Here is an 11,965-nt window from a genome sequence, read left to right as displayed (position 1 = left end):
TTGTGACCATAATTTTTTTGTGAACGAGACCTGATAAATAAAATACCTAATTAACACGATACATAAAAACGTTGATAAATTTTAATTATATGCAAGATGCGCACGTTTCTGTCAGAAAAATAGATATTTTTAAGATTAGATGGTATTGTTATACGCTTTATGTTAAATATTTACATTTCTAAGGAAAAGACATTAATTTGTTATTTTTATTAAAATACTATTGCATACTGAGCCAGTAAAATCAGTAATGTATTTTAAAACTTTTGCTTTTTTTTCTGTTTACTGTGTTTTTAGTTTTTATTTACTTAATATAAAGTATTTTTAATAATTAATGCAATGTAATAGTTATGAAAAAGTAGTGTTTTAGACCATACAGGGCATTTTAGGTACTGCAAACCCTTTGATTCAAAGGTTTTTACCGTACATTATTTTTCTTTATTAGATTCAATGTGACAATTATTCAATAATCAATATATGTATAACAAAACGAAACAAAATATGAACTAAACCTTAAAGTTCAGTGTTTTCTAAAATAAAAATAAAGCTGATAAAAAATCAATGTTGCTACGTCACGCTTAACACTGAAAACCTAAAGATATTTCGATATTCGTTATTAATCTTGTTTCATTTGTTTTACTCGATAAGCCTTTTGCCAATTCCTTATGCAACAAGTGCGAGCTTACGAGAAATATATTGTTTATTATTTGTACAAATAAACTTATTTTGTTTTTATATTATTTTTTACACATAATATATTTGTATATGTCTGTACATAGTCTTCAAAAATCTTGTTAGAATCAAGCTCATGTGTCTAGTCATGGCGCTAATGGAAATTGAGCACAAAAAGTATTTTTTACATGCGATTTTAATAAGTGTTATTATTTAATTATAGCACAAAGTGTTATTTTAGTTATAACATACCATATTGCATTTTATAAGTTATTTTGCACTTCTCTAAGAAGTTTTCTATGTTTACCTTAAGAGTATTTAAAGTTTGATTAATAATTATGTTACAAGTGTTTTTTATTAACTGTTTTTACCAGTTAGAAGTATAATAAATTTATTTCATTAAATGTTCATCAAATACAAAAAAATAAAATATGTTGTATGTATTCAATGAATGTTTCTATGTCCAAATACCGAATATTGTATGTTTCTTTCTTTACAGTTTTTAAATTTTTTTGAGTCAATATTTAGTATGTATTGCCATAAATATTATTTCAGTTACCATAAAAATCTATGTTAAATTTTATTGTGAATGTCAGGAAATCGTCTAAAATATAATTTTGATTATGATATTATTCTCATATTCATTAGAAATCTTGCAAATATTAATTTATGGACTAATATTACTTAATATATATCATGATATTAAAACACAAAGTATGTATTTGAAATTTTGTATATTTATTTTTCAATAAAAAAAAACTGTTACATAAATATAATTAAAATTTGAGAAGGGACATTAATTAAGTTTTAGTTACAATCTTTTCAATCCAATGTTATACAATATTTTCTTGTAACAAACACATTCTTATATACTTAATCGTTTCTAACTTAAGTAACTCTCTGAAATTCTTTAGTGCTAAATAGTTAATTAGAATGCATAGTTTTAAAAGTTATCAATTTATTTTAAGTTTATCCTGTGGTAAACTACACAAGTCAAAGATTAGTTCTTTGTTCTAATTGTATTTAATAAAAATCTATAATATTTAAATAAATAAATTTCTCACACTTGAACATTTTGAAAAAAAAAACTATTTTTTTACATCTGGAATAGTTTTTATACATTGATTAATTTTGTAACATTAACTAAATAATGCAATAATACATCTTGCTTGTACAGTATTACCATAAAAAAATTACTTTAAAATAATATAAATAGCAGTTTTGTCACTGTTCAAATAAATGAATCCAAACAAAAAATGGTATTTCATTATTAACATTTATGACTTACTTTATATATCTTTAACATTTTAATATTATTGATATTCTCAAGTATTTGTATCTGAATATTAACACAGTCAAAGACAAAATTAATAGTATTTTGAAAAATATCTTTTGCTTTGTGTAGATTTTGAGGGACCAAAACGCCAAACCAATTTAAGGGATTTACTATACTGGCACTGGTTTTAGCTATCTTTAGTTGTTTTATTTTATCAACTACAATGGTATCACAAGTCACAGATGCCAAAAATTCTGTACTACTCTCTGTTGGAAGTCTCTCCTTACTAACAGAATTCTGCCCCATGATATACCTAGATTTAGCCAAATGAATACTTCCATTATTAATACTTCTTTCTATATTCAGTTCACAGCTAATTTTATCTTCCATAAGATGCAGCTGTCGCAGAACGAGCTTGTCTAACAAATCACAAGCTATTTTCATTTCACTAACTGTAATTACAAAAAAGAAACCATGGAATGCAATTAATTTATTTTACACAGAATTATAACACTAAAGCACTATCTTACCATTATCGTAAGCAGTCATTATGAAATAATTTATATAATATATTTAATTTTAGGTTTATTAATAGTTATGTCTATTTGTATTTTATGTTTAATTTTAAATTTATGAAATACTACTTTATAAGTTTACTATTTCAACGTTTCAGTTTCAGTCAGTGTTTATCCTTTTATAAATCACATGACATTATTGACAATTGACATTGTCATTAGCCTTTTTTTCTCAAAAGTCATATGTATATTCAGAGACTATTTAATATATTTTTCCTACGTGCATTGGCGAAATAATCTGTCCCGTCGGCACAACTAAAATACATTGAATTAATATCTTCAAATTTGACTTTCTATAACTTGACTTTAAATACCAGTTCCACTTTTTTTCATAATAGTGTAACGTTGTAATAATATACTCTTTACTTACAAGCAGTTGCATTGGAAATAAAAAAAAAACTGCTGCTCTATGAGCAGACAGCCACAGAGCTCAATAAAATAAACATACCATAGCCAACAAAAACAAGATCAATTTTTCGTCATAGGTATTAGGACTAATGTGTGCCTGAAGCGAACCGCCATTTTGATCTTTGCTACGTAAAAATTAGCATCGTCTGTGAGATCTTGCTAAGATATTTTATATTGCTAGATTATAAATTGCATATTTACGGATATTATTAGAATCCAGCTCAAAATATCATCGGGCGATGTCGGAACGGAAACGATTATTGGAAGATCTTCGGGTAATAGATTTACGCGCTGAGTTAGAGAAGCGAAACCTAGATAAAAGCGGTGTCCGCGGTGTGCTCATACAACGTTTGTCAAAGGTAATAAATAATAATGATTCCACATTAACCTATATTTAAAGATTAACTAATCTCCTAAAGTATTTTATTTTATATTTTTCGTAGCATTTGGAAGAACAAGGTATTGATCCAACTACATTTACTTTTGAATTGACCACTGCTGATCCAAAGACACCTTCTAAAAGAACTAGACGCACCGAAAGTTCCCTTGAAACGGCTGAGTCTGAAGATACTCCTGCCATGGAAGATATGATCGTTCAAGACACCGCCGGAGACGAGGAAGAAACAGAACAAGCTGAAGGAAATAAAAAAATTAAATCTGCGAAAGATTCTCCAAAGAAATCAGAAGTAAAAATGGAAGTAGAAGACACTGAGAAAGTTAATAGAAAACGGGAGAGCAAAGATGAAGCCGAAGCTTCCCAAGCTAAAAAACAATGTATTGATAAAGATATTAAACATGAGGAAGACCACAAAACGGAAAATAACACAGATGCTGAGGATAGCATTAATTTAGATATTGGAGATGACGAATTATTAAATGAAGAGGTATGTTTCTATGTCTTCAAAGTGAATTTTAAGCTACCTTTAGTTAAAACAAATCTTTCTAATGGATTTCTGATGGAAATAGACTAGATTTTTCAATTTAAAACTTTATTTAAATAAAACCGAAATATTATGAATAATGTTCTATTTTTTTAATTGTCTTATTGCCTAACAATGATTGTGTTGCATTCATTTTACATTAATCTCATCCTATCATAACTAAACACTAAATAAAACTTTTCTATTACAGACTGATAATGCTGGAAAACTAAAAAAAGGTAAGATTTTATAGAAATATTCAATTATCCATAATTGTGTTTAAATACAATTGTAAACAAAAACAACATGGTTTAAAGCTTATTTGTGATCATTTAATTTTTCAAAAATGTATTAAATTACTTATGTATACTAATCGAATGCATTGTGAAGTGACAATGATATTGAAGTGGACAATGAGAAGAATGTTCATAGAATGGGCATCTACAAATCAAAATGGCATCTGCCAGCAGGGGAAATTGAAGAAAATAACATATGCACCGGAGGAAGAAAATCTGTGCAAATGGAGCATTTGTCACCATCCTAATATTACTATTTGAATTCATCCATCTCAAATACCTTGTTACAGTGGCTCTTCTATTTTAATAATTAATGAGACTTCTTGCGCCTTCCCAGTATTGATCAGTAATAATATATACTACATAATTGACACAGGAATAATACCTTTGGCCATTGTATTACATCCATGTGTCATAGAGACACTGGTGTTAATATCAAATCAAGTTTTCAGGTCAAGATGACTTATTTCATCAAAAAAACATCTAAGAAACATAGTCTTGTTAGTGTAATATTTCACAAGAAGAAGGAAAAGCAGGGCGGGCCGCTCTTGTCGAGCGACCTGTGCTGACCAAGCTGACTGTTACCACTGACGTAGATGACGCCGCGCGAGAGGAACCTGCGGCGGCCTCGGGCGACGACGTGGAGCAGAAGGACAACGCGTCTGCTGACACCGCATCATCAGAAAACCAACAAGTAATCACCGAAGCAACAGCCACTAGGTTGGTGAACATCGAATGGTCGTCGCGACGCCGCCTCCTTGCAGCTATATACCTCGATATTCACGTTTGAATATTTTTTATCGTTATCACTTACAAAGTTTTGCACCAAATTATAACTGGATAGCAGCAGAAACAAACAGTTCACAACGGACAACAGCTTACTGAAAGGTCTCTGAGATGTTAAGGAATATGCATCTTGGGCTTGATTTGGAATTGACACTAAGGTGAAAGAGTATGAAGCTATCTACAGACCAGCATTGGGCCATCTGGAAGACTCCATTACAGAACATATGATTACATGTTGAGTGCTACACTCAAGTGATCACCTCCATCAGTACACCGACTACAGCCATAGAAGAAATACTACATCTGCAGCATACACAATATGCGGTGGAGTAATGGTGCAAAACTTTGTAGATGATGTGTGTGTATATAAAAATATAAGTTAGGAATATATAAAAACCTAATGCAACAAAATTAGATTATTAAATGATCCTAAATAAAATTATGAATCATTAAAACTTTTTTTTTTTATTTCAGTAATGATACAGAGAAAAATGAGAAAGAAGAAAAAGGTATTTACTTGAGTTATGATATATTAGAAATTTTAATGCCAAGAAACAATTTAAATTTACTTTTGTTATTTCATTTAAGAAGAGAAAGACAAGGAAGGAGAAAATGATAAAAGGGAGAAGAAAGATGAAAATAAAGAGGGTGGTGCTCGTAATCTGTGGGTTAGTGGCCTGTCAGGAGACACTAGGGCTAAAGATTTGAAGCAATTGTGTAGCAAGCATGGCAAGGTAATATTTTGAATATTGAGGTACTTTTATTATAGGATATCTTTAATGTCAAAAAATAAAAAATAATGGTAATGTTATTTTGACTCAGGTTATTGGCGCCAAAGTTGTAACTAATGCCCGTACACCTGGATCTCGCTGCTATGGATATGTGACAATGGCTAGTGCTTTAGATGCCGAAAATTGTATCAAAAATTTACACAGAACAGGTATGTAATCTTTAATGATTTTCCGTTAATGTCCCAAGCTAGCAAACTATACAGAAATTTTTTTTTTTAAGTATGTGTATGTATATGTTATACGGTATAACATATACATACACATACTTATACGCTCTCTAGATGACTAATAAAGTGCCTATATAAAACATTTCCGAATGTATGTGCTTTGCCTCAGTTTTTCAGCATATTGTGTAAATATTCTAGATTCAGACTTACATAAGGCACTAAAAATATGTAAAAACCGTTTTTATGGTTAATTTTTACTCAATCCATCATTAACAAGGTATTGTTGTTCAATCAAACATTTGCCTACCCACGTATTAATTTTAAGCGACAAAACTTTCTTAAATGTAATCAGTTTTTTTTGTTGATTGACACTATTTTATTATAAATAAAAATAACATTTACGCAAACGTTTTAATTCATGTAGTAGTAGTATGCAAAATGTAAAAAAGTACTTATTCTACAGAACTACATGGGCGTATGATATCTGTGGAGAAGGCTAAATCTGAATCAGAGTCATCTTCGCGCCGACAACCGTCTTCTGTTCGTCCAGAAAGGCGCTCAAGCATAGATCGTAAAGACGAAATCAAAGAAAATCTAGTAAGTTTCGATAACTGTGACGTAAATATATTAGAAAAAGATTGTAGTGAGATTAATAACAACATATATTACTTACTATAATGTTACATTTTTTTTTAAAGGAAACTAAAGAAGGGGTCGAAAAAGTGGTTGATTTAAAACCGAAGAAAGAAGGTGATATTTCTGGGGCAGAAAGTACCAGATCTACATCGCGCACTAGAGAAAAATCACATCGATCAGATAAGGTAAGTTGAATATGAGCAGAACCTATGATATGCATATGAATACTGTAACAAGAACTGTTACGATATATATCGATTAAATCTGATATTGTGCAAAACATTTCCATTAACACAGGAGAGAGCCAGGCGTAGCTCTAGAAGTCGTGAACGAAGGAGATCGCCCCGGGAAGTTCTTTCGTTTTCTAAAATATGGGTAAGCTAATTTTATCGGACACCTACTTCTAAAATTTGAAATCTTAGCACTTGACTAACTGATAGATAACACATAACCTAAGCTGGTTGCTCATTTCCCAGGTCTAAGAAATTCAGAAAAATGTAACTTAATTTATAATTATCGCAACTAATTTATTTTGTTATTCTGTTGAAGTAATTGCACACGAATGGTAAAAAAGAGGGCATACACCAAGTTATCCGAAAACTCTTATGTTTGCGAAATGGCCCAGGGCCGCGATGGCCCATTAGTATTTTGTAAATCTTTACACAAAATCAAACAAGCACCACTGAATTTTCATGGTCTTAATTTGCTTTAAACCATGAACATACATAATAATAGTATGATAAAATAGTACACAAAATAATTTCTTTAAAAAAAAATTTTAGTTTCGCAATAGAAGCATTTTGTACGCTATCTGGGGTCCTCACCGTATACATATTGCCCCACAAAAGATTTACTGACTCTTTGCGACTAACAGGAGCAATTAGTTTGTTTTTATACCTTCTTATGTATGTATTGAGTATTACATTTTTTTACAAAATCGTTATTATTTTTCCGTACATACATAACATTACAGTATATATATTGAGAAGCAACAGTCAATGTCTTGATATTTTTAAATTGATGACTCAATAATTCTTTATCTATGTGTGCTATCTATAAACCCTCCTGGGTTATAGGTACCAGCAGCATAATCGTGTAAAGGCTTTTACTGTTATCGATAAAAAATAGTGTAAAGACGTCTATTTTTCGGCAGAAGGAACGCGACGTAGCACGCGCCCGCGAGCGGTCGCGCGCCGCGCGCGAGGAGGAGCGCCGGCGCCGCGCGGCCGAGGACGCGCTGCGCGAGCGAGAGCGCCGACAGCGACAGGAGAAGCACCGTCTCGCACTCGAGCGAGAGAAGCTGCGAGCAGAAAGGTTCCGGCTCCTCTTATAAGTTACTTATGCAATCGAAGCACATAAAGAGTTAACTTACAGTACAAGCTTATTTTTTTATTTAAATCTAATCTATCATGTATAAAATGTGTATGAATTTGAAAAAACAATATTTAATAAATCCTATTATAACAAATTATATTATACAAAAATCTTATAATAATACATTGTTTCAGAGAAAAAATTGAACGAGAGAAAAATGAACTGCTCAGACTAGAGCGCGAAAGGCATAGATTAGAACGCGAGAAACTGGAACTTGAAAGATTAGAATTAAAGAGAGCACAACTACGGTTTGTATCGTAACACAATTATTATATATAATTGTAACTAGTTTCCTATGTAATATGTTCTATTTACGACTGTAAATTACCATAACAAAAATAACTATATATATATAATAATATTATATATAACTCAACTGATAGATTAGAGGAAGAAAGACGTAAACGTGGATATGAAAATAGTGCATATCGAAAGCCAGCCGCCAGTCCGCCCCCTGAACCTGGCTATGAGCGAGACTCAAGACACAAACGGCCCCCGCCTCCGCCAATGGTGAGCATCCATCGCACAAACTACTCATATGACAAAGATTTACCGACTATATATGCGTAAAAAAATGTAATAAACTCATTAATGTATATAATTTTCAATGTTAACAGGCGTCAAGTCGCGGACAGTTCGAAGCGCCGCCGCCGCCACGTTTCGAGATGACGGCCGCGTATGAGCGCAGTGCCGACAAGCGTGAAAGAGATCGGGATTATAAGCGAGACTACTCACGACACGTTTCTTGTAAGATATTGATGATGACAACTTTCTCGTTAGTCTAGTGGCTAGATATAAGTCACCAATCCCGAGGTGCACTTGGGTTCAAAACTGAGTTCGGACCTATAAAATGTTAGGGCTTTATGGTAGGCTTAAATACCCTTGCTTCGAAAACACGTATAGCCATTCGTCCTGCGCTTGTAATCTTTACGGTCATGTCGGATTCGGATCAGATCGGATTATGATAGTGAGTGATTAGAGAGTGCACTTGTGCTTGCGCCCTCACATGTGTACTTTAATATGTTGATGGCTAGTTTCCTGAGTTTAACTGCTGCGGCGGAAATCGGTCATGACGAAACCATGCACAGCAATAAAAAAATTTTTTTTTTATTCCATTCAATATCTTGCGAATGACCGTTATAGGCGAAATCGATTAAGATGACATCATATTATCAAAGCTACTTCATTTAAATTTATATAGCTTGTGCCAGTAATCTTAGATTATAGTGGCTGTCCAACTTAGTTTTTTTTTTTTGCAGCGGGTAGTATAAAGTATCCAAGTAATGGAAGTACTACTGAGGATTCGAGGCAGCAAATTCGACCAGGCACTAGACCTAAAGAAACAGGGTGAGTTTTAACTAAAGATTAAACTCTAGAAACAAATAAATAAAAATATATATATTAATAATTCTCTTAACAATTGATATTTTATGTAATAAATCAAACAAAATTTAATAGCCGATATGACTCGCGAGAGAGCCCCACATATCGCCCCTCGCCTGGCAAGCCAGAACCTAGAAGTTGGAATGCTTCTAGTAGATATCCAGATGCAGCGGCGCCTTCTAAAGGTAAATTTATAACGTATTTTCAAACTGAAACTTGATATTTCTGAATCAACGAAATTGTTCTTCAAAGTCAAAAAAAAAATAGATTATTAACTTCGTAGGTCGAAGTTCTTATAGTAAATGTATCTAATTTGAGAGGTGAGTCATAGTAAAAGTAGTTAACTCCTTAATTTTAATTGTATTGCTTGGTGTAGAAAATATACTTTCAGTTACATAGAAGCCTTGCTGGTACACTACATACTTACAAATACTTATTGATTAATGTATTATGAAATATCGATAAACATCCCCTATTGCTATTTTTCCAAAATGTAAAATTAATTAAACTATTGTTACCTTAATAGCAGTAATCACTAGTTCATATTGCGAAATTAGTAAGTAGTTTGATAGCCCATAGATACTTGAAATAAGTAATTGAACAAAGCTGGATAAGTGTTCATCCATAAAACGAGATTGAAGTGAAAATCTATCACCTTAAAATCAGGAAGTTGATAATTATTAAGGATCTGAATCGTTCTCCTATACAGTAATAATTAAACAAAATAATTATAAAAAATACTTTAAAATATTTAAGCTGCTTCGATAGTTTAATCTGAAATTATTTCATTGGTATTTAAATACACTTGTACATTTACTCTCAGGCAGTGGCACCGGGGGCAGCGAGACGTGGTCCAGCGGTGAGGCGCGTTACGGCGGTGCGTATGAAGCGCGCTACCCACCCGCCTACGCCGCGCCGCCTCCCGCTGCGCCTTACGCCGACCGTTACCCGCCCACCGCCAGAGACTACGCGCGCAAGTACTGACGAGGTCGAGAACTACGACACATACATGGCCTTTAAATTGGTGAATTTTTTAGATAAATCGTTAGATCATTAAAATCCGAGGTATATGTTTAAATATAAAGTATAGCCTAGATCAATTGAAGTTTGGATTTAATTTGCTAATATGGAACATAAATTAAATTATGGTGTCAAAGCCACATTGGATACTTGTAGGGTTACGGACAGTATGACTTACACAAATATGGCATGGAAACAGTGTTACTAGTGAGGAACAATCATATCAGCATTGTACATCAGAAAGAAAGATTTATACATATATTTTTTTCAAAGTCTTTCTCAAAGTCACAAATCCAATTTACAAATTAATAAAAGAAGAACCATATCTTAAATTTGAGCATTATAGGGCGACAAAACTACTTGTGGCTCTAGTAATTAGTTAGAAGGTCTTCAGTTACAAATGTTAACCTTTCTAGTAGATATCAGTATAATGTTAGATACACGCCATTGCTTTGTTACTACCTGCTTTTCCAGAACTAGGTTTTCTATAGATCTGGAACTAGAAAAGAGATACTCCGATTAGAGCCTCTCTTTAAACTTTGGAATTTTGTGATATTCTTTGCAATAAAACTGCTCTTTATTCATTATCATAATATTTCCTGATTGTTGCTCTATTAATTAGATAATGTGTTTCCCTAAATTAATCGGTTTTGTGCTTTTATAGTCAAAATGCAGCTCGTATTTCTTTCATTTAATTCTCTCATCAAATCTAAGACTTTCTGTAATTATTTCTTGCAGTTACTTGTTCAGGGGTTGTAAATCTTCCAAATTAATTGATAGACAGACCATGTAATGTATTCTTGTATGTAGCCACTTTTCTCCTCAGTTGTCTTAAGTTGTTATGATAGCATTGAAATCCCTTTTACTGATATTAGGCTTTAATCTTCAGGTTATATCTTAATCAGTCGGTCTAATCTTAATCGGTCATGCAGGAAGCTTATTTTTTTAAACACGTCTGTGTAATTCATAAAAAAGTTAATTAAAACTCAGGATATAATCAATTTTCATTTTTAGTTTTATAGTCTGGAACACCATGGGTATTAACCCATGTTCATTTTCTAGAGGCTTCTCCTTAAAAAATGTTTCCATAGTAGATAACTTATTTCCGTACGCAAATTGTATCAGACGTTCACCCCATTCATTCCATTCTTCATATCCATACATTTCAACAAAATTTGAACCAAATCATTATAGCCACTTTTGAGATATCCAAAATTAATTTATATATACAAGAATTGCTTATTCAATAATATTAGACAACTATTGAAAATTTTAATCTGTTTTGCCCAATCCATTTTAAAAGTGACAAAAATATGTAAATTTTACAATATTCTAATTTTACTAAGGTGTGTTTTTTTTCTCTTTCAGATTTTCAGTTCTTCTATACAACATTTGCCATGTGTTACTTGGTTTTTTAGTAGTAAACACTAATAGATAATGTTTCATTCCCACAAGTATTCTTTTGCAATATGTTGTAGATATTATGCTTTATGTAGAGAAATATCAATCATTATGATATGTCATGTTTTATGTATATGAAATATGAACCTTTCTAATACTTTATAAGACTACTGATACTTCTACTGTGTTAGCATGTGCATACTTTTCATATTTTACTGATTAACGAATTTGTATGCATAAGCTGATTGCAAGGTAACAGACTG

The 11,965-nt window shown here is 32.0% G+C and overlaps 1 protein-coding gene across 3 annotated transcripts; it reads left to right on the top strand.

The window, feature by feature from the left end:
- Positions 1-3,002: 3,002 nt before the first annotated feature.
- On the top strand, positions 3,003-11,952 carry LOC113401720 (SAFB-like transcription modulator). Of its 3 annotated transcripts, none has more exons than XM_026641752.2 (18): positions 3,003-3,287; positions 3,372-3,812; positions 4,060-4,087; positions 4,741-4,864; positions 5,405-5,439; positions 5,522-5,664; positions 5,753-5,870; positions 6,352-6,485; positions 6,587-6,709; positions 6,822-6,899; positions 7,678-7,838; positions 8,033-8,146; positions 8,282-8,408; positions 8,516-8,645; positions 9,158-9,245; positions 9,357-9,466; positions 10,105-10,305; positions 11,670-11,952. In XM_026641752.2, the coding sequence occupies exons 1-17, from the start codon at positions 3,168-3,170 to the stop codon at positions 10,263-10,265; spliced, it is 2,235 nt and encodes a 744-aa protein (XP_026497537.2). In that variant the 5' UTR covers positions 3,003-3,167; the 3' UTR covers positions 10,266-10,305; positions 11,670-11,952. The 3 variants fall into 3 exon arrangements, with proteins under 3 accessions (XP_026497537.2, XP_026497536.2, XP_064074059.1); XM_026641751.2 differs by having other exon boundaries at positions 5,519-5,664; XM_064217989.1 differs by having other exon boundaries at positions 5,519-5,664; positions 10,105-10,269; positions 11,670-11,799.
- The last annotated feature ends 13 nt before the right edge of the window (positions 11,953-11,965 follow it).

The sequence above is a fragment of the Vanessa tameamea genome, chromosome 20, assembly GCF_037043105.1.
Source record: "Vanessa tameamea isolate UH-Manoa-2023 chromosome 20, ilVanTame1 primary haplotype, whole genome shotgun sequence".
NCBI lineage: Eukaryota > Metazoa > Arthropoda > Insecta > Lepidoptera > Nymphalidae > Vanessa > Vanessa tameamea.
The sequence above is the reverse complement of the archived record's forward strand: the minus strand, read 5'-3'. Positions and strand labels throughout refer to the sequence as shown.